The sequence below is a fragment of the Camelus dromedarius genome, chromosome 4 (assembly GCF_036321535.1).
Source record: "Camelus dromedarius isolate mCamDro1 chromosome 4, mCamDro1.pat, whole genome shotgun sequence".
In the NCBI taxonomy this organism is placed as follows: domain Eukaryota; kingdom Metazoa; phylum Chordata; class Mammalia; order Artiodactyla; family Camelidae; genus Camelus; species Camelus dromedarius.
Window position 1 is genome coordinate 45,044,890 of NC_087439.1, and position 20,784 is coordinate 45,065,673.

A 20,784-nucleotide genomic window follows, 5' to 3' on the forward strand; every position below is an offset into this window, starting at 1 on the left:
CATTTTTTACCCTCAAGAAATTTACCAATTAGTAGTGGGGTGGGGATGAGATTTTTTTTTTTTTTATGTATAACCAAAGGCAATGGTTATATCATTAAATAAGTTCAGAACCTTATTTTCTGAAGAAGGGAAATGGCATGGGCAGACACTGCTAGAATGGAGATGTCAGGTGACTATATGGGATGAATAGGGGGGAACTAGGAAATAAAGACCAGAGACAAGATATGATACAGCATCTTCAGGAAACATTGAACGGTCGCATTGGTCTCTTTTATATAGCAAACTTGGAGTAGCATAAGGAGCTAATGATAGAAAGATAAGTTGGGTACCTAACACGGTGGTGGGTTTTGACAGAGTTTCAAAGGGTTTTTGGCCTTTGTTTCCACTAAAGATTTTGAACAGGAGAATGATAAGAAAGTACTTTAATCTTCTAAAAAATGTATTTAGAAGATTAAACTGGTAAGTGTGAGGGTAAGAATTGATTCAGGGAGAAACTTAGGCTTGCTTCAATAATAACAGTAATTCAATGGTAATCAGAGGTTTGATAACAGTGGGAACCTACTTCTCAAAAGGAAATGCAGATGCCTAAAATACATTTGAAGATGCTGTGTATAATTACTATCGTCCAGGTGAATAAAAACTTGTCCATATTAAAAATTTTCCATGTTGTCAATATTAAATATATACTTTAAAAGTCGAGTCCCTTATTTCAGTAGCTCTGAACTTTTGAGAGCCAAGATGTTGGGGGAAGAAACAAGGAGGCCGTCCCAGGGAAGACGGTCGTGAAGCAGGCACCGCAGCGGGAGGGGGCGTGTGCAGGGGCGGGGACGCAGGCGGAGGTGCGCGGCAGCTCCGGGGTATCGCGAGAGTTGGGCGGGCCGAGCAATCGCAGCAGTCAATTCCTCCACCCTCCCGCGAGGAGCCGCCGGCTCTGGACTCTCCAAATTCTGAGCTCTCATCATGGCGGCGGCGGCGGCGGCGGCCGCGGCGGCCGTCGGGGGGTCGCAGTCACCCCAACCCGAGGTGCCAGCGCCTGGGCTGGCCCTGGACAAGGCGGCTACCGCCGCGCACCTGAAGGCGGCCCTCAGCCGGCCGGATAACCGGGCAGGTGCTGAGGAGCTGCAGGCGCTGCTGGAGCGGGTGCTGAGCGCCGAGCGGCCGCTGGCAGCGGCTGCGGACGGCGAGGAGGCGGCGGCGGCCAGCGGCGGGGGCGGTCCGGGGGCGGCCGAGGAGGAGGCCCTGGAGTGGTGTAAGTGCCTTCTGGCGGGCGGCGGAGGCTACGACGAGTTCTGCGCGGCAGTGCGGGCCTACGACCCCGCGGCGCTCTGCGGCCTGGTCTGGACAGCCAACTTCGTGGCCTACCGCTGCCGGACGTGCGGCATCTCCCCCTGCATGTCGTTGTGCGCCGAGTGCTTCCACCAGGGTGACCACACCGGACACGACTTCAACATGTTCCGCAGCCAGGCCGGGGGGGCCTGTGACTGCGGGGATAGCAACGTGATGCGTGAGAGTGGGTGAGTGGAGCCCTGGCCTGAGGCGGGGGGCACTGCGGGAGGCCCAGGCCGAGATCTGAGGAGGCCTTGGGGAGGGGGAGCCGGGAGCCGGCTCTGAGCTGTCAAGGGAAAGGAGAGGGGGAGGGTGCAGCCACATGGGGAGCTGTCAGCGGTGGAAAGGGGATGGGGAGGAGGGGAGAGCGGAGAGTATGTTTAGGGAACGAGGCTGTGAATTTTCGGGAAGCCAGGGCCAGTGAGTGAGTGCGAGAAAAGAACCAGTGCGTGGGGTAGGAGGGGAGAGAGGAGGAAAGGATACTTGGGGAATCTGGTGTCGAGCTGTCAATTGTGTACTTGTTGGGGAAGGCTTTAAAGCTGCCTGTTTATGGGGAAGAAACTGATGATGTGATTTAGATTGGCTGGGAGAGGAATGATGTTGGAGACCGAATTGGGTCGCGAAATGATGAGAGTCGGGGAGGTGGTCTTGTAACTTCAGGGGAGGACAGCTTGTGGAAAGGGACTTACGAACTGTCAGTATGTCAGTATGAGGAAAGGAGCTCTTGAGCTGATGGGGGTTGAGGGAGGAGGGAAGGGGAGGGGCCTGCATGAAAAGTGACTGTTGAGCTGTCACTAGAGTATTTGGTGTGCTGGAATGACATCTAGAATTGAGATACTGAGCAGTCAGTTATAGAATACCCTCCATGCCAGAAGAACAGACAAAACACTGAGCGAATTAGGAATCAAGTATTAGGTCTTCTCCAGTTAAAAGGGCATCTTACTAATACGCGAACGTCTGGCTGAAAGGAAACACTCAACAAATGTTTTCTTCAAGGAGTGATGTACTAGGGTGTTGGGATTTAGGACAAAAGACATTTCAGAGATTGCTGTGAGTTAAAGAGTTGGTACATGTTGTATCTTGGCTTGGGACATGATGTCAATGTCTGGGGAGGTCCTGGGAAAAGAAAAAAACTTAGTCAAAGAGGAGATTTTGGCTAGGCAGTAGCTGAAAGAATGTTAGCAAATCCAGTTGTTCAAGTTTTTCAATTTTCAGGTCTTATAATTAATGATAGAGTATGATCCCTTCAGAAGTGGTCACTATTTTTTTTTTGGAGTACTTGGTTACTGTTACTGCAGAATGTATCTACTAGGTGCAAGCAAGGCTTCTAGGATATTAAAAATGAACAAGACATTGACCTATCCCTTAAGCTGCTTACACTAGAGTAGAAAACGATGAAATCTTTAAATAGTCTGGGAGTTAGAGGAGGCTTCTTTGCGGAGGGAGTAAGCAAAAGGCTTCAGAAAGGAGGTATTTTGAGCTTGCTAATAATACTATCTATAATACCGCCACTACTAAATGACAGCAACAACAATGGTAGTTAATTGCAGCTAACATCTGAGAACTTAAAGTGTATGCCTGACACAAAAGATACTTTAAAAGTTAATATTTGAATATGTATAATATTTATATAGCTAAAAAAGCAAAAAATAAAAATAGAAAGGTACACAGTTTGTAGTTTCCCTCCCATCCTGTCTCCCATTTGCCCAGTTTCTTCCCACTGTTACTAGTTTCCCACTGTTTCTGTTTCTCATTCTGCAAGAAAAAACAAGGAAGAACATGTATTTCGATTTTTCAGTCTCCTTTTTATGCAAAAGGTAACATATTGCACTATTCTGTACATCTTGCATTTTTCATTTGTTAAAAGGTCTTTCTGTGTCAGTGAATCAGTGTACTCACTCTGTTAAAAAAATCTGCTACATAGTGTTCCATGTCGTGAATTTGCCTTTATTTAATCATCACTTTTGATGGACATTTGGGTTTCAGTATGAAATAAAAAACTGGTATACCTGTCTTTTCACACTAGTGCAAGAATGTCAATGGGATAAATTCTCTAAGTAGGATTCCCAGTTTGCCCTCCATAACCCTTAGTAGTAAGCAGAGCATGTGACTCCCTGTTTTCCAACAACCTTATCAACAGAGTGCTGTTAAAATTTTGGATTTTTATTCATCTATTTGGAAAATAGTGGTCAAATATTAAAATCTGCTTTACATGATTAATCATTTAATCAATAACTCTGAGATTGTTACTGTTAATATCCCCATTGTACAGAAGAGGAAAGTGGGACACCGAGTTTTAAGAAACTTGTTCAAGATTACATAGGTAGCCGACTAGGCATGCTGGCTCCAGAGTCTGACAGCTCAACACTTCTCTTTTTGCCTCTACAAGTAGCATTCTTATTGGTACTTCGTTCTTTACTGTGTTTTGTCTTTTTTTTTTTTTTTTTTTTAATATGACATTCTTATTTGGGCCTTTGTTTCTTTTTCTTTTTGAAAGCTTACTTTTAAAAAACATTTAAGAGGGATTTCAAAAGAATTGGAACAATCCTTTACTGATATTTAGACATTTTTATCTTGTAGACTAGGTTAACATTTAGGAGACACCCAAGGAACATGGAAGTTGGAAATAGTATTCTTTCTTGAATTTTGGAACACATTAGTAGTATGATCAGGTTGATCTGAATGAGATGCATATCTGATCTCTAATTGTGATGCTTCAGCTCTGGAGCAGAATATCTCAGTGAGTTTCTTTGAAGATAATTATGCAGGTTTGGGGCATTTGGGCTATAGATAGCCCACATCCTAACCTCATAGCATTTGCCTTTACTGACATCTTGTAGTTTCTTATTTTTCCCCGAGTCTGGCAGTTGTCTATGAGATGGTATATAGTACTCAAAGAATTGTTGTCTATCTGAAATGCATAGGTTTTGCCTGTACGTGCCAGCAATTGCCATGCCCAATTTTATGAGGAACACGAGTGAACAGTAAACATTTTTGTGGCCAGGTGATTATTCTGAAAATTTTACAACCCTTTGGGTTGAGTAGAATAATTCTTCTAGGCTACATACCTGATCCTTGCCTTGAGAAACACGGGATGTAAGCCAGCAGTGCAAGTTAAAGGGCTGCCTCTGAAGCATTTTTAGAACTGGAAATCAACAAATTATGGCAGTGTTGACACCTGATGGGCTGGACTGCCCTCACATGAATGGAATATATTTAACTTTTCTCTGTTTTTGATATTTCTTAAAATTCTTTTAGATTGCTAAAGATTGTAGATGTGTTGATTTTGGGATTGTTATTGTGACTGCCATAGAAGTTTGTAAATACTGTTCAGTAAATTTTTAAGGAAGGATTCCACTTTTCTCTGCATCTGTATTCTTAGTAAAAGAGAAGAAACCTTGTTGTGCCTTAATCCTTTTCCCAAGAGTCTGTTGTGGGTAGGATGTTGTATGATTGGAGGTGGGGAAGAATCGAGTCTTGGCTCCATCACAACCTGTATTACTATTTAATTTTCAAATCTGTAATTATAGAAATATAGAAGGAGGATTCAATTATTTTTGATTAGGAGTATTGATAGAATACATGTGATAGTAACAAGTATACAAATCAAAAGAAGAAAACAATTGAGAATTCATTTGTAGGAAGAGATCACAAAGCTTATAGAAACTATGTATTAATAATTGTATAGCTGCATTGTTTTGCCACTAATGAAGAAGTGCAATCGTTGTCACAAATGGTTGACAAATGGATGGATGATTTTTAAAAAAATAATGGAAAGTCTAAAATAATGTCCAATTGGTTTGGGGTTCTGATGGCATGAACCAGAAATTGGAATTTTAAAAATTTAGTTTGCAAATTTTGATGCAGAGAATGACCATTTTCATGTCCTATTCTGTATTATAGATTTTTTTGCCTCCTTGCTTATTCTCACAGATTCTAAGCTCCTTAAAGAATAAGAACCTCATCTTGCTGTTATTAATCAAAGGCTTTTGCACTTAGTAAGTACTTAGTAAATGTTGAATTAAATTGAATAAAATAATGGCTATTATACCTGAACATTGTCCTGAGATTACATTGCTTTAGTTATTCAGGAGGTGGCAGGAATTATTAAATCCATAGCATCCTTTTTTGGCGTACTTCAGAAATGATTTCTTTTTTAATTTGAACAGTAATACTTCCTGGCTGTAACACAAAAATAGGTGGATAAAGTAAAAAGTAAAGGTTCCTCTTTCCTTCATTCCACTCTTTCCTTCATTTCACCCTCAGTGAGAGACTTCCCTTACTTTTCTCAGCTCAGATCTACATTGAAAAGATTTTAGCTATAATTTACTCAGCATTTCTAAATATTTTGTTGAAAGTTTTTAGATTATTTGGTGTGTGGCAATACCAGAAATGGAAGCAGGAGCATCTCCTTGAACAGTGTTGTATTCTTCTGTACCTCGCTTTTTTCCCCTAGCAAACTTATTGGACACTGTCTTTTATTAGTACACATAGAGACCTTTCATTTTCTTTTTTTAAAGTTAAATTGTATTCCGCTGCATTTTCATGTTTTTGTATTTTACTGTACTTTATTCAGTCAGTTCCCTACTGATAGACATGTGAATTGTTTCCAGTCTTAGGCTATTATAAGCATTGCTGCAGTGTATTCTTGTATACACTTCTTTGTGTATATGTGAGGATAAATGCCCATTAACAATATCTTTGGTAATGGAAATGTGCATTTTAAACTTTGATAGAGCCCTCCAAAGATAGTAGTTTACACTTGTACCGATAATGTAAGAAAGCATGTTTCTTCACATCTTAGCCAGTATATATGGTTTATCAGTTTTTCTGATCTTTGTTAATTTGATGAGTGAAAAGTGATATTTCATTTTATCTGTTATCCCTTCCCCCACTGCCCTTATATCCCAAACTGGAGTATTTTGAAGCAAATCAGATATAATTTATAATTCAATTAATAAATTTTTGAATATGTATCTCTGTAAAGAGATGTGAACTCCTTAAAAAAAATAACCCAAATGTCCGTTGACAGATGAATGAATAAACACAATGTGGCATATACATAAGACAGAATATTATTCAGCTTTTACAAAGAATGAAATTCAGACACATGCTGCAGTATGGACACACGCTACAACCTTGAATTCGTTAAACTAAGTGAAATAAGCCTGACATAAAAAGACAAATACTGTATAATTCTATTTATGTGAAGTACCTGTAAGAGTCTAATTCACAGAGACAGAAAGTAGACTTGGTGGTTTTGGAGGACAGGGAGGGTGGAGGGGTGGAGGGGTAGAGGGGTGGAGTGGTGGAGGGGTGGAGGGGTGGGGGAAGGTAGGGGCAGGGCATGGAAAGTTATTGTTGAAGTAGAGGGTAGAGTTTCAATTTAGGAAGATAAAAATGTTCTTGTGATAGATGGTAGTGATGGTTGCACAACATTGTGAATGTCCTTAATGCCACTGAACTGTACAGTTAAAAATGCTTAAAATGATAAATTTTATGTTGCATATTTTATCACAAGTAAAAGAACAACTATAGTACCATTACTACACCTAAAATATTCACAATTACTTCATAATATCTTCAAATATCCAGTAAGTCAGGAATTTCCCACTCGTCTCATAAATGATTTCTTAGTGTTGTTTAAGGATTATGATCCAAACAAGGTCCTAATGTTGTATTTGGTTTCATATCTCTTAAGATTGTTAATCTATAGTCTTCCGCCCTCCCTTCTTTTTTCCTTCTCTGCAGTGTATTAGTTGAAGAAACCTGAATTCTGAGTTTTACTGATTACATCTCTGTGATATTTAACTTATTCCTCTACCCTTTAAACTAGTAGTTGAATCTGGAGTCTTGATCAAATTTTAGGTTCTATTTGTTGTTTTTTTTTTGAGGTGGGGGGCAAGAAAATTTTATAACTTTTTGTACTAGGAGCCACAGAATGTCTCCTTGTCTCTTCTTTTGTAAATGTTAGGTTGATCAGTAGGTTCAGGTTTGTCAGCCCAATCCGTTTGTTATAAAATTCCCTCTCATGTTAAAAATTTTAGTAGTTATTGCTTATCACTGTCTAGATCCATTATTTTATTAGGGGTTGCAAAATGGTGATATTCCTCTAGTTTTCTTCAGTATTTTTACTGAAATTCCTGTGTGCGTGTTTTACTTTTAGATTTACTTTTATACATTTACTTAAATGTACTTTTACCACATTTAAATAATATATATAATTGTTTTAGTGTGAACATTTTACATGGGTCATTTCACATTATATTAGTCCTTTTGCTGCTTGCCTTTTCCACTTACCATGTTGCTAATGTAGACTAGTTCATTCATTTCTAACTACTATTAAACATTCTACAGTATTATTAAACCATAGTTTTATCTGTTTCATTGCTGAGAGACAGTTAGATGCTTTACACTTTTCACTGTTTTCAGAGGGCTGCAGTGGCACATCCTTGCATGTGTCTCCTTGTATAGATAAACTTGACTTTTTTAGAATAGATTCCTAGGGGAGGAATTACTGGGTGATAGAGTGTGCTATTCTTCAGCATTACTAGATAGTTAAGAATTACCTTCCATTGGTTTATCCACTTTATTCCCAATTACACATCCAGCAGGAATTTGAGTTTCTGTTTTTCCTACTTATCAAAACTTGGAGAGATATATACACACATATATATGTATATAATATATGTGTATTATATATACATTATATATAATATATCTGATTTTTTGCCAATTTGTTGGATATAAATTTATTTAAAAATTTTGTGTTTTCCTGACTGTCATAGAATTGAACATATTTTCATATGTTTTTAAGCCATTTGGTTTCTTTTTAGTTTTTTTTTTTAGTTTGGATATCATTAGTTTATTGTAAAAGAGAGACATAGAAATTATTTACATGATGAAAAGATTTCAGAACTTCAGTGGAATGGGCATTTGACGGCAAATGATGCCATTTCAATAGTGACATTTCAGTCTACATATTTTCCGAGAATGTCACCATCTCTAAATAAGAAATAATCCTTGTCATCTAGAACTACTTTGGTGCCTCCATATTCTGGGAGAAGTACTTTATCTCCAACTTTCTCACTAACTGGTTGAATCTCTCCACCCTTTCCTTTAGAGCCCAATCCAACAGCTACTACTGTTGCTTGCAATACTTTTCTTTGAGATTTTTCTGGAAGCATAATGCCTTCTTTGGTTACAGTTTTGGCTGCACTCCTTTCAACTAACACATGGTCAAAGATGGGGAGAAACTTTCTAAATGCCTATCCTGCCATGACTCCGGTCTCCGCAGCTCGTACTCTCACCTCCCGCCGCTGCCGCAAGGAGAAACGTCCCCCATTTGGTTTCTTTTATGAACTGCTGGCTCATATTTTTTTTGCCTATTTTCTGCTGAGTTTTTTGTTTTATCTTACTGAGTTTTCATACTATATATGCTAGATACTGATCTTTGATTATATGGATTCCTAATTTCATTTTTTGGTATGTGTCTTCTCACTTGTAATAAATACCTAATAGTGTTGTAAAAGGCTTTAAATGAAAATATAGTTTTTCTGTTATAGTTTGCATTATATGTGTCTTTTTAAAACAATCCTCTCTAATTTGGTTTAAAAATGCTTATTAGTTTTTTCCTAAAAGATTTAAAGTTCTTGATTTCATATTTTGGTTTTTAGTCCATTTATTTTTATGTATAATGTGAGATTGAGATCTAATTTTATCTTTTTATTTATTATTATTATTTTAAAAAATTTTATCTTTTTAAATATGAGGATCCAGTTGTTCTGGCACCATTTATTAAAGTCATTTTTTCCTTCCATTGATCTACAGTGCCATTTATTAATTTCCTGTGTATACGCTATATTCTCTGAGGTATTGGTATGCAACAATATCATACTATTTTCATTATTATAACATTAGAATAAATCTTAATATGACAGGATTTCCTTTACTATTATTCTTCAAAAGAATCTTGGCTATACATGGTCCCTTGCTTTTTCATTTGAATTTCAGGGTTAGCTTGTCAAGTTCTGTGGAAAACTCCTATTAGATATTTATTAGAATCACATTAAAATTGAGGACATTGCAGAAGGAGCTCGATAAGGGTATTCACTATAATACTGTTTGAAATAGGAAAAAAATTAGAAACAAAGAGATTAAACTGTGGTTTAATCATGCAGTGAGATACTTTCAGTATAACACATATGTCATCATCTTTATATTAATAAGTCTGCTATCCCTGAGAGTAGTGTAAATTATTTTTTATTTCACTAAAGTAACTTCCTCTGTAAATTGTTTATCTTTTTAAGATTTGTTCCCAGATACCTTATTTTTGTTTCTACTATAAATGGTATCATTTTAAAAATTATTTTTCTAATTCCTTGTTTATTGCTTTTTCCCAGTATTTTATATTATAAAAATTTTCAAATGCTATTTTTTTATATTGATCAAACAATCTTCTGAAGTCTCTTCTAATAGCTAATCTGTACTTTTTCTTATTAATGAGTCCTGTTGTATGTCAGGAATTTACATATATCTAATTTAACATTCTCGACAAGCCTTAGGGGTTGATGTTATCATCTGCATAAGTACAATACAGTTTCAGGGAAGCAACATGACCAGTCACACAGCTGTTATTCACACCCGTTTCTGTCCATATCCCAATCCTGTGTTCTTAGCTCCAATGCCTTCTGTTGATACTGCATTCTAGTGAAAGATACAGAAAACTTTACAAAGAATTTGATTTTGATCTGGAAGGATACTGGGAGTTGAAGGAGGATACTTTGGATTGAAGGAACAGAAAATACAAAGTTTCACAGGCATAAAGGAACATGATTTAGTCAGGTACTAGAGTGATTTTCACCTTCACTTTTAACTGGGTTGAGAATTTTTGGTTGACATTTGTTTCCCTTACACTTTTTTGGGGGGAGGGGAGGTAATTAGGTTTATTTACCTTACACTTTGAAGGAATTTTTGCATTGTCTTCTGGTCTTCATTCTTGAGAAGTCATGTTTGATCTAATTATTCTTTGGTAAGTAGTCTACCTTTACTAATTGGTTGCTTTTAAGATTTGCTTTTTGGTGATCTGTAGTTTCACTGTGATGTGTCTAGGTGTGGCTTTATTTGTTGGGTTGGTTCTAGGTGAGGATTTGTGTGTCTCATCACTTCTGGAAATTCTCAGCCATTGCTCCTTTGAATTTCAAGTCTCTCCCATTCTTTATTTTCTGTTGTGGATATTTGTTGGATCTTCTCATTCTGTCTTGTAAATAGAGCTTACTCATTTTCTATCCATGTATCTTTTTCTTTTTTTTCCTGAATTGGGGGGTGATTTCCTCAGATGTGTCTTCTAGATAATTCCTTCTTCAGTTCTGTCTAATCTGCTGTCTAGCTCGTCTATTAGGTTTTAAATTTGAGTGAATGTATATTTCATTTCTAGAAAAATCTTTAAGGAAAACTTTACAGAGAATTTGGGTTTGATCTAGAAGGAGATTGGGATTTGTTTTCTAAGCCATCACAAACATCTTTGACCCAGTGCCAATCTTAAAAATTGATTTTTAGTTTGGGGAGTTCCAAAACCACACAAGTAATGTAAGTTTTAATCCCAAACTTGCATGAAGCCTAGATTTGGGATATTGACTTCTTAAGGGAATTTTAAGCCTTGTCCGCTGCTCAGGTAGAGACAGCACTGCCTATAATTCTATTGGAAGAGGTGGGGTAAATCTAATGGAATATATTCTTTGGAAATCTAACCTGTAATAATGCAAATAATTTCCTAGAATACTGGTTTTTAAGGATATATTGTTATAATTCTGATTTATTCACTATGATATTTTCATTATCAGAAAACTCCAGTTAGCTTATGAGTCATCTCTAGAGAACACCCATTTTTTGACAGGGGTCCTTTGAAATTGGTTTTGCTAATTTTCAGTTTAGAATTTGTGAGAACATATCTGTGTATAAGGCCATGTTTTGGTTGCCCTTCCCAACATTTGTTGTCTTTTTGTTCTTGGGTAAATCACTTAATTTTCCTAGGCTGTAGTTTTTCTCACATGTAAAATGGGGATGGTATTTGACTGCTTACTTCAATTTTTTTTAACTAAATGAGACACTACACACATAAATAGAGTGATATTATTCCAATTTTATATGATGATTGCCCAGGACTATGAAACATATTGGCACGCTATATTAATATTCCTTTATACTGGTGCTCTTGTAGACAGAACTGTAAGAAGCAAAACCTTTTATCCATTGGATTTGAATGCTTGATCAAGGGAATTGCTTATGATTTTCAGGGCATTTTTTTTGGAATACTTTTATTGAGACATAATTGATTTACAAGAAGTTACACACATTCAAAGTACATTAAGTTTTCATATATATATGCGCTTGTAAAACTGTTATCACAATCAAGATGGTAACCATAGCAAGCACCCCCCAAAATGTCCTTGTGCCTTTTGTAATCCCTGTCTTTTGCCTTTTTTTGTGCCCCTTTCCCCAGCGGCCACTGATCTACATTCTGTTGCTATAATTTGTATTTCTAGAACTTTATATAAATGGAATCATAGTGTGTGTGTGTGCGTGTATGTATATATTTTTTCTCTGCTTTCACTCAGCATAATTATTTTGAGATTCATTAATGTTTTTATGTGTCAATAGTTCATTCCTTTTTTTGGTTTATTAGCTTGTTATTACCATGTTATTTTATTGATTGTTTTATGGCTTACAGGGTATATCTTTAACTTAGCACAGTCTTATCTTCAGTTATATTATACTACTTTATGTATAGTATAAGAATTTTATAATAGTTTGTTTCTGTTTTTCTCTTTCAGCTTTTATCCTATTGGTATTATATGTTTTATTTTCACATATATCATAAACCCATGGACATATTGTTGTTATTTTTATTTAAACATCAATAATTTCTAAACGTGATTTAAATAATAATTTAAAAAATCTTACCCATCTAGTTACAATTTCCAGTTTTCTTTGTACGTTTGTGTAGGTCCATGTTTCCACTTGGTATCATTTGCCTTATGCCCAATGACTTCCTATAATATATCTTATAGTACAGGTTTGCTAGCGATGGATTTTTTGGGGGGGGGTATGTCTGAAAATGTCTTTACTTTTTTTTTTTTTTTTTTTTTGCCTTCGTTTTTGAAAGATAATTTCTCTGGGTTAAGGATTCTAGAACTTTAAAGATATGCTAGTGTCTTCTTACTTGCATTGTTTCCAAGGGGAAATCTGCCATCTTCCTTTCCTTTCTTCTTCTGTACCTAACCTGTCTTTTTGTGTGACTGCCTTTTAGATTTTCTCCTTTTTTTTTTTTTTGGCAATTTGATTATGCTTTTGAACAATTTGACTTTGATGTGCCTCAGTGTAGTTTTTTTTTTCTCCCATGTTTTTTGTGCTTGGGTTTGTTGAGCTTCTTTGACCTTTGGTTTATAATGTTAATCAAATTTGGAAAACATTTGAACATTATTTCTTCATATTTTTTTTACCTTCTCCTAGTTTTGGGGACTCTAGTTATATGCATGTGAGGCTGCTTGAAGCTTAACTCACTACTTTTTCTCTTTTTTTTTTTTTTTTCTCATTGTCTTTTATTTTTGCTGGTTTCTGTTTCTGTATCTTCAGGATCACTAATCTTTTCTTCTGCCCTGTCTAGTCTGTTAATCCAACCCATTTTATTTTTTATATCAGATATTGTAGTTTAATGCCTAGAAATTCAATTTTTTAATATCTTCCATATTTCTACCTAACTTTCAAACATATGGAATATTGTTATAATGTCTTTTAATATTTATTTCTGCTAATTTAACATCTGTGTTAATTCAAGATGACTTTTGATTGATTGTTCTCCTCATTATAGATTATTTTCTCCTGCTTCTTTATATTCCATACATTGGATGCCTGACACTTAATTTTACCTTTTTGGGTGCTTGATATTTTTTCTATTTCTGAATATTTTTGAACTTCATTTTGACATATAGGTAGTTTTTTGGAAATAGTTTGATTCTTTCAGGTCATACTTCATGATTTGTTAAATGGGTGAGGAGAATTGCTCAGTCTAGGGCTAATTATTTCCCATTACTAAAGGAGATCAAAGATCAAAGACCTACCCCACTATGAAGGGAAGGTACCTAATGTCTCATGAAATATGAGTTTGTCCAGGCTGGCTGATGGAACAGCATTCTTGGTCTTATATGTGTCAGCATTCTTGGTCTTTTATGCGAATATGTATTGTATTCTAATTTTGTCATTTTTTTTTTTCTTGGCCTGGCCTTGGATAGTTTCTTCATTCTTATGTGCTGATCTGTACTCCGATGAATACTCAGGGTACCCTATATAGATTCTGGAATTATTTTTCTGTGGAATTCTTTTCTCTTTGGAACTCTGTTCTATGAACTTTAGCTGCGTTTATTTTCCTGGACTCTCAGTTCTGTCTCTTCCCTCAACTCAGAAAGTTGGCCTGGCTTCATTGATTCTCTTTCCTTGTATTGTGGCCTTGAAACTCTCAAGGCAGAAAGCTGTGACACTTATAGGGTTCACTTCATTTGCTTCCTATCTGTTAGATGTCCTTGTCCATGAGTGCCTGATGTCCAATGTCTTGAAAACCTTTGATTCATAATTTTATCTGGGTTTGTGTGTGTGTGTATGTGTGTGTGTGTGTGTGTGGTTATTTTGGATGAGGGAATTAATCTAGTGCTTTTTAGTTTATCTTGGGCTGTGTTGGAAAAGCATTGACATGCAAATTTCAGGTTATTTTCCATTATATGTTATTGCAAGATACTGAATGTAGTTTCCTGTGCTATATCAAGTATCTTGGGAAATACTTGATTACTGATTCAATCTCTTATTATTGGTCTGTTCAGATTTTCTATTTCATCATTGATTCATTCTTCATAGATTGTACGTTTCTGGGAATTTATTCATTTCTTGTAGGTTGTCCAACTTGTTTACCTACAGTTGTTCATAGTAATCTCTTATAATTCTTTATATTTCTGTAGTAGCAGTTGTAATTTTTCCTATTTCATTAACAGTTTTATTAATTTGAGTCATCTTTTTCTTCTTGTCCAGCTAAAGACTTGTCATTTTTGTTTATTAAAAAAAAAACTTCATAGTTTTGTTGATCTTTTCTGTTGTTTTTCCATTCTCTGCTTCATTTATTTTTGCTGTGTTTTTTTTTCTTCCTTTTGTTAACTTTGGGCTTAGTTCTTTTTCTAGTTCTATAAGATGTCGGATTGTTTATTTGAGATCTTTCTTTTTTCTTAAAGTAGACATTTATAGCTATAAATTTCCTTTTAGAGCATCTTTCTCTTCAGCCTGTAGGTTTGTTTTGTTTTGTTTACTTTTACATTTGCTTCAAGATTAAAATTTTTTTTCCTTTTGATTTGTTTTGGTTGTTTACGAATGTATTAATTTTCACATATTTGTGAGTAACCTAGTCTTCCTCCTCTTAATTGGTTTTTAGTTTCATACCAATGTGTTTAGAAAAAGATACTTGATATAATTTCAGTCTTTTTGAATTTGTTATAACTTGTATTTTGGCCTAACATATGATCTTTCCTGGAGAATGTTCCGTTTCATTCTTGAGAAGCATATGTATTCTGCTGCTGTTGGATGGACTGTTTTGCATGTGTCTCTTAGGTTTATTTGGTGTTGTTCAGATCTGCTGTTTCCTTGTTAATTTCCTGTAGGGATCTATCTGTTGTTGAGAGTGGAGTATTGTAGTCCCCTACTATTGTATTTGTTTATTTCTCCTTTCAGTTCTGTTAGTGTTTGTTTTATATATTTAAGTGCTCTGATGGGGGGGTATTGTGCATAATTATTTACAATTGTTATATCCTCTTGATGAATTGATCCCTTTGTCATTATGTAATTTGTTCTTTGTCTCTTTTCACTATTTTTGACTTAAAGTTTCTTTTGTCTGATATAAGTACAGCCACTCTTGCTCTCTTTAGGTTACAATTTGCTTGAAATCTTTTTCCGTCCCTTCACTTTCAGCCTATAGGAGTCCATAAAACTAAAGTGAGCCTCTTTAAGGCAGCATATTGTTGGATCTTTTTTGTTTTCGTCTTTGTCTTCTTTGTTGTCTTTTTCCCCCCATCTTTCTCTTCCTCCTTTTCTTCTCCCTTCACCTTTCCTTCCCTCTTCATTTTCTCCTTCTCCTTCCCCCTCCCCTCTCCTTTCTCCTTCCCCTTCTCCTCCTCTTCTTCCTTCCCTCTCCCCACTTTAGCCTATGCCTTATGATTTGGAGAATTTAATTTACTTACATTTAGAGTATTTTTTGATAGGTAAGGACTTACTATTGCCAGTTTTTAAATTGTTTTCTGGCTGCCTCACCCCCGTATTTTTTTTTTTTTTTTTTTTTTTTTTTTTTACTTTCTTTAAAGCCTTTACTTTTGAGACATGACAGGAAAATCTTACAGGAACACATTGAAAATACAGATCACAGTTGAAGGCGAAGGCAATCCAATCAGAACACTTTTTACTCCTGTCAGCTAATGCTGCAGCTGAAGTTCTGAGTAGGACATTTCTGAAGAGCACCATTGCTGGGCATAGTATTCTAGGTGGGCAGTTTATTCTCTCAATATTTTGAATATATCATCCCACTTTCTCCTGTATTGTGAGATTTCTGTTGAGAAATCCACCTGTAGACTTACGGGGGCTCTCTTGTGTGATGATTCACTTTTCTCTTGCAGCTTTCAAATTTCTCTGTTTGTCTTTGACTTCTGATAACTTAGTCATAGTGTGTCTCAGTGTAGCCCTTTTGGGGCTCAACCTATTTAGGAACTTTAGGGCCTCATGAATCTGGATGTTCATTTATTTCCCCAATTTCAGAAGTTTTCAGCCATTATATCTTTAAGTAGACTTTTAGCCCCCTTCTCTCTCTTCTTCTTTTTTTTTCTTTTTTTTAAACTTTTTTTTATTGAGTTATAGTCATTTTTACAATGTTGTGTCTCTTCTCCTTTTTTGATTTTCATAATGTGTACATTGTTTTTTTGACTGTTGTCCCATAAGTCCTGTAGGCTTTCTTCACTCATTCTCATTTCTTTTTCTTTTTGCTATTCTGACTGGATAATTTCTAATGACTTGTCTTTGAATTCACACATTCTTTATTCTGCTTGAAGTCTGCTATTGCAGTTTTGTGTTGAAATTTTCAGTTCAGTCATTGTATTCTTCAGCTCTAGAATTTTTGTTTATTTTTGAAAATGGTTTCTATATCTTTTTGAACTCATTTTATTCATGTATTTTCCCCCTATTTTCACTTAATTGTTTGTGGGTTTTTTTTTTTTTTCTTTTTAGATGAAGGCACTGGGAATTGAACCCAGGACCTTGTGCGTGCTAAATAAGCATGTGCTCTACCGTGGAGCTATGCCCTCCACCTAGCCCCCTGTTTGTTCATGTTTTCATAGTTGACAAAACTTCTTTATGAGTATCATTTTGTATTCCTTGTTATCCATTTCATAGATCTCCATTTCTTCAGGATCAGTTATTTAATTTCCTTCAGTGGTGTCAGGCTTACTTGATTTCTTTGTAATCCTTCTCTCCTTGTGTTGGCATCTGTGCATTTGAGGAAGTGGTCTCCTCAGGTTCACTTTGGCAGGGAAAGACCTTCAGTCAGCCCAGCTTGGGATTCTGGATGGGCCAGCTGGTAGTGTACATTGGCAGGCAGCATTTGCTTTCAGGGTGTCTAGTGAAGTAGGGCCACTGCTAATGCTTTGAGGTTGGAAGGGGCCCGCTGGCTAGGTTCTGTGGTCAGATGAATCTGCTGATTGGGCTCTCTAGGTAGGTGGAGCTGCTGACATGGTTCCATGCTCACATGGAACCACTGCCTGGGCTCCATAATTACCTATGGTTGGGCAGGGAGACAGCCTGTGCTCCCTGGCCAGGTGCCAGTCGATGTTTCCCACTGGGTCCGATTTTTTGAATTAGCCCTGGTTTTGATATTCTCTTTGGTTGATTCCTCAAACCATTGAAAGCCAAGGGAGTTATAATATTTTTTTTATATTTTGGCTAGCCAACATCTTCTAGCTTATCTCTTTTATCTGGACACTATATGAAAATTCTTTCTTTGACTGTGGTTTGAGAAAATATCTTCATAGGTATGGTGGAAAAGAGTTCCAGATTCTATTAGGCAATCCTGACTTTAATCTCCCATGAATTGAGTCAAATGGATGTGCATTTATACTTTTGATAGTCCTCATAGTTGGTTTGTTAATTTAAACTCTCTTCAGGAGTACAGTGAGAATATCCATCACTTTACTATCTGGCCAGGACAGTATGTCATCAAACTTTTGGCCTTTTCAAATGTAATAGGTACAAAAAAGTTGTCCCAAGTAATTTTATTTATTTTTTGGTCCTTGTATTATTTATAGGTGTGTAATTTAATTTCCAAATTTTGGGGAATTTTTTATAAATGTCTGTTACTGCATCCTATTTTAATTCCTTTGTGGTCTGAGAACATGCTTTGTGTAATGTCAGTTTAAAATGCTTCACTCCCACAAAATTGATAAGATCCATATATCCTTTTTTGATATTTTCTTCTTGTTAGGATTGCCATCAGTCTCTGGTCACTAATTTCAGTGCTGGCCATGAGGCTGGCTTCATTGTTTGTTTAGGCAAACATGTCTTACTGAGGGAGTGTAGTAGTCTGATTGCTGCTATAACATAGTACCACAGACTGGTGGGCTTAAACAACAGAAATTTATTTCTGGAGGCTGGATCAAGATGCTAGCAGGTTTGGCTTCTCCTGAGGCCTCTCTCCTTGGTCTTCAGATGGTTACTTTCTCTCTGTGTCTTCACATGGTCTTCCTTCTGTGTGCGTGTATCTCTGGTGTCTTTCTTGTGTAAGGACGCCAGTTCTATTGGACTAGGGCCCCACCCTGTGACCTTATGTAACTTTAATTGCCTCTTCAAAGGCCCTGTTTCTAAATACAGTCACATCACTGGGAGTTAGGACTTCAGTGTGTGATTGAATATATGAATGAACTCAATTCAGTTCATAATGAGAGTGGGTTGGGGAGTGGGTATATACATTAGAAAGATGTGTCTTGTGTTAGTCCTATGCGACATAGTCAATGTATATGTTGATATATGTACACAAATGTATAAATGATTATTTGAAAATATTATCTGTATATTTAAGTTGATTATATAATTTTGTAAGTTAATAATATCTCTTTTCTTCTTAAAAATCATACAAGAAATTTATTGAGACATGTTTTATGATCAGTGGAATGAGTGTTCAGCTGTTTTAGGATGTAGTGTTCTATTATTGCCAATTAGGTCTAGTTGGTTGATAGTATTTTTAGTAGTTACCTGCTGCTGTGTAACAAATCACTCCCAAACTGAGTAGCTTAAAATGACAAACATTTATTATCTTATTACTTTTTGTGTCCCAAAGATTCTGAAGTGCCTTAGGTGAGTGGTTATGGCAGAGTCTCTCATGAGGTTGTGGTCAAGATCTTGGCTAAGGTTACAGTATTCTGAAGGCTTATTGGGATGACAGGATCCACTTCCAAGATGGGTCACTCACATGGCTGTTAATAGGAAGGTCAGTTTCTTGAAATGTGGGCTTATCATATGTCTGCTTGTAAAACTTACTTAAATATTTTTTATAATACAAGTGTGATAACAATGGATTCTTCTAGATTTTGTGTAAAAAGTTTTTGTTTATCAGTTTTGAATGATATTTAAGAATTCTAGATATACAGGTTTGTTTTCCTTTAACACTAATTATGTTTCTCCATCTGTTCTGGATTGTGTGGTTTCTAATGAAAAGTCTACTCTCTTTTGTATCTTGGTTGCTCTGTACATAATGGATCATTTTCTGGTTGCTTTGAAGATTTTCTTGCTGTCACTGGTTTTCAGCAATTTGATTATGATGTGACTTGGTATGGCTTAAAATTTTTTTATAACGCTTGAAAGTTTTTGAGTTCTTACATCTGATTTTATGGTTTCAGCAAATTTGGAAAGATTGCAACCATTCTTCACATATTTGTTCTGTCTCCCCTTTTACCCTTTTTGGGATTTCAGTGTAATGCAATATTGCTTGTTATTATCCCACACCTCACAGAGGCTGTGTTCTTTTTCTCAGTCTCTGAGCTTTATTTTGGCTAAATTTTTTATTGCTTTGTCAGTAAATTACTGATCTTTTCTTTCTAGTGTTTAATCTGTTATCCTAACAAGTGTATTTTTTGTTTCTGATGTTGTATTTTTTGTCTGTAGAAGTTTGATGTGGGTCTTACTTATTTATTATCATGATACAAGATGTGAGGAGATTCTCCCCAAACTTGGCTGGTTATTCAGTTATCTCAATACCATTTCTCTGAATGAGCCATGTTTCCTTCATAGATTTGAAATCTGCCTTTGTTGAGTTAAATTCCACATGTGTTTGAGTCTATTTCTGGACTCACAATAATTAATCTGTCCATTGATACGTCTTTTCATGAACCATTACTACATTGTTTTCTTTCTGCCTTCAAGCATCCAATTTATAATTTATTTACTATCTTAATAATTAAATATATTTACATCTTTAATTTTATGTTCAAATCTTCTGATCTTAAATGCCTTCTCTAGTTGAATTTAGAACTTTTAAAATCTTCATAAATATTTTACTTTTGATTTTCTAGGCCCCAATAAATATTATTAAATTTGTATAGATAGAATTTAAAATGTTCCCTTTTATTTCTTAACTATCCATGTAATCTAACAATTTTAGACATGAGATAAATTTATATCTTAATCAAACCATCCATATTAGAGAAGTGGAAATGTATATCTAGAGCAATGATGCAAGAAACTCCCCTTTTTTACTCTATAGTTTATTTAATTGCATTTATCATTATGTCTGTCTCTACTCTCTAGAATGTAAGCTTCCTAAAGGCTGGATACAACACTGTCTTGATTATTTTAACTGTAAAATAAGTTTTAATATCTGATAAAACTGCTCTATTTTCATTGTTGTTATTTTATTCCTTATTGACATTTTTACTGGGGTCATATTAAATACATGGATTAGTAGGAAACTATATATCTTTATGATATGCCTTTTGTGATCTTCAGGAGTCTTTAATTTGATTAGTTAGGTATATCATTTAGTGTTTCTGATACTTCCCTATCTGTAGAGTGAAGAGAACAGATTATTTCAGGAGCTTTTAATTTGGGATGTGTGACTCTCCAGGAATCTTTATGAATTACCTTAAATTATATGCAAAATCATGTATATGTATGTTATTTGTGCTAAGTTGGGAATGGAATGTATGTGCTGCAGGCTAATTTTTAAGGGAGTTTATCTCACATGCTTTTCTAATTTTTGAAATATGTGGTTGAGTTATTTCAGTTGGCCTCTCCTTTCCCTTCTACCTACAACCAAATCTCAGTAATCTGCAAATGGACAACCTGAATCATCTGTTTCTTTTTCTTTCTTCCCTTCTTTCTGTCCTATCCCCT

General features: G+C 35.9%; 1 protein-coding gene and 1 pseudogene across 6 annotated transcripts in view; one reads left to right on the forward strand and one right to left on the reverse strand.

The window, feature by feature from the left end:
* The first annotated feature begins 939 nt into the window (after window positions 1-939).
* Window positions 940-20,784, forward strand: part of UBR3 (ubiquitin protein ligase E3 component n-recognin 3) — a 185,234-nt gene continuing 165,389 nt past the window's right edge. For 5 of the 6 annotated variants that reach the window (XM_031451613.2, XM_031451615.2, XM_031451616.2 and 2 more), the window contains exon 1: window positions 941-1,514. In XM_031451613.2, the coding sequence (XP_031307473.1) occupies window positions 961-1,514 (554 nt within the window). In that variant the 5' untranslated portion in view covers window positions 941-960. Of the gene's footprint in view, window positions 1,515-20,784 lie in introns of all 6 variants that reach the window. The other variant, XM_031451614.2, reaches the window with a different exon arrangement.
* LOC105091078 (10 kDa heat shock protein, mitochondrial-like) lies at window positions 8,275-8,606 on the reverse strand (annotated as a pseudogene).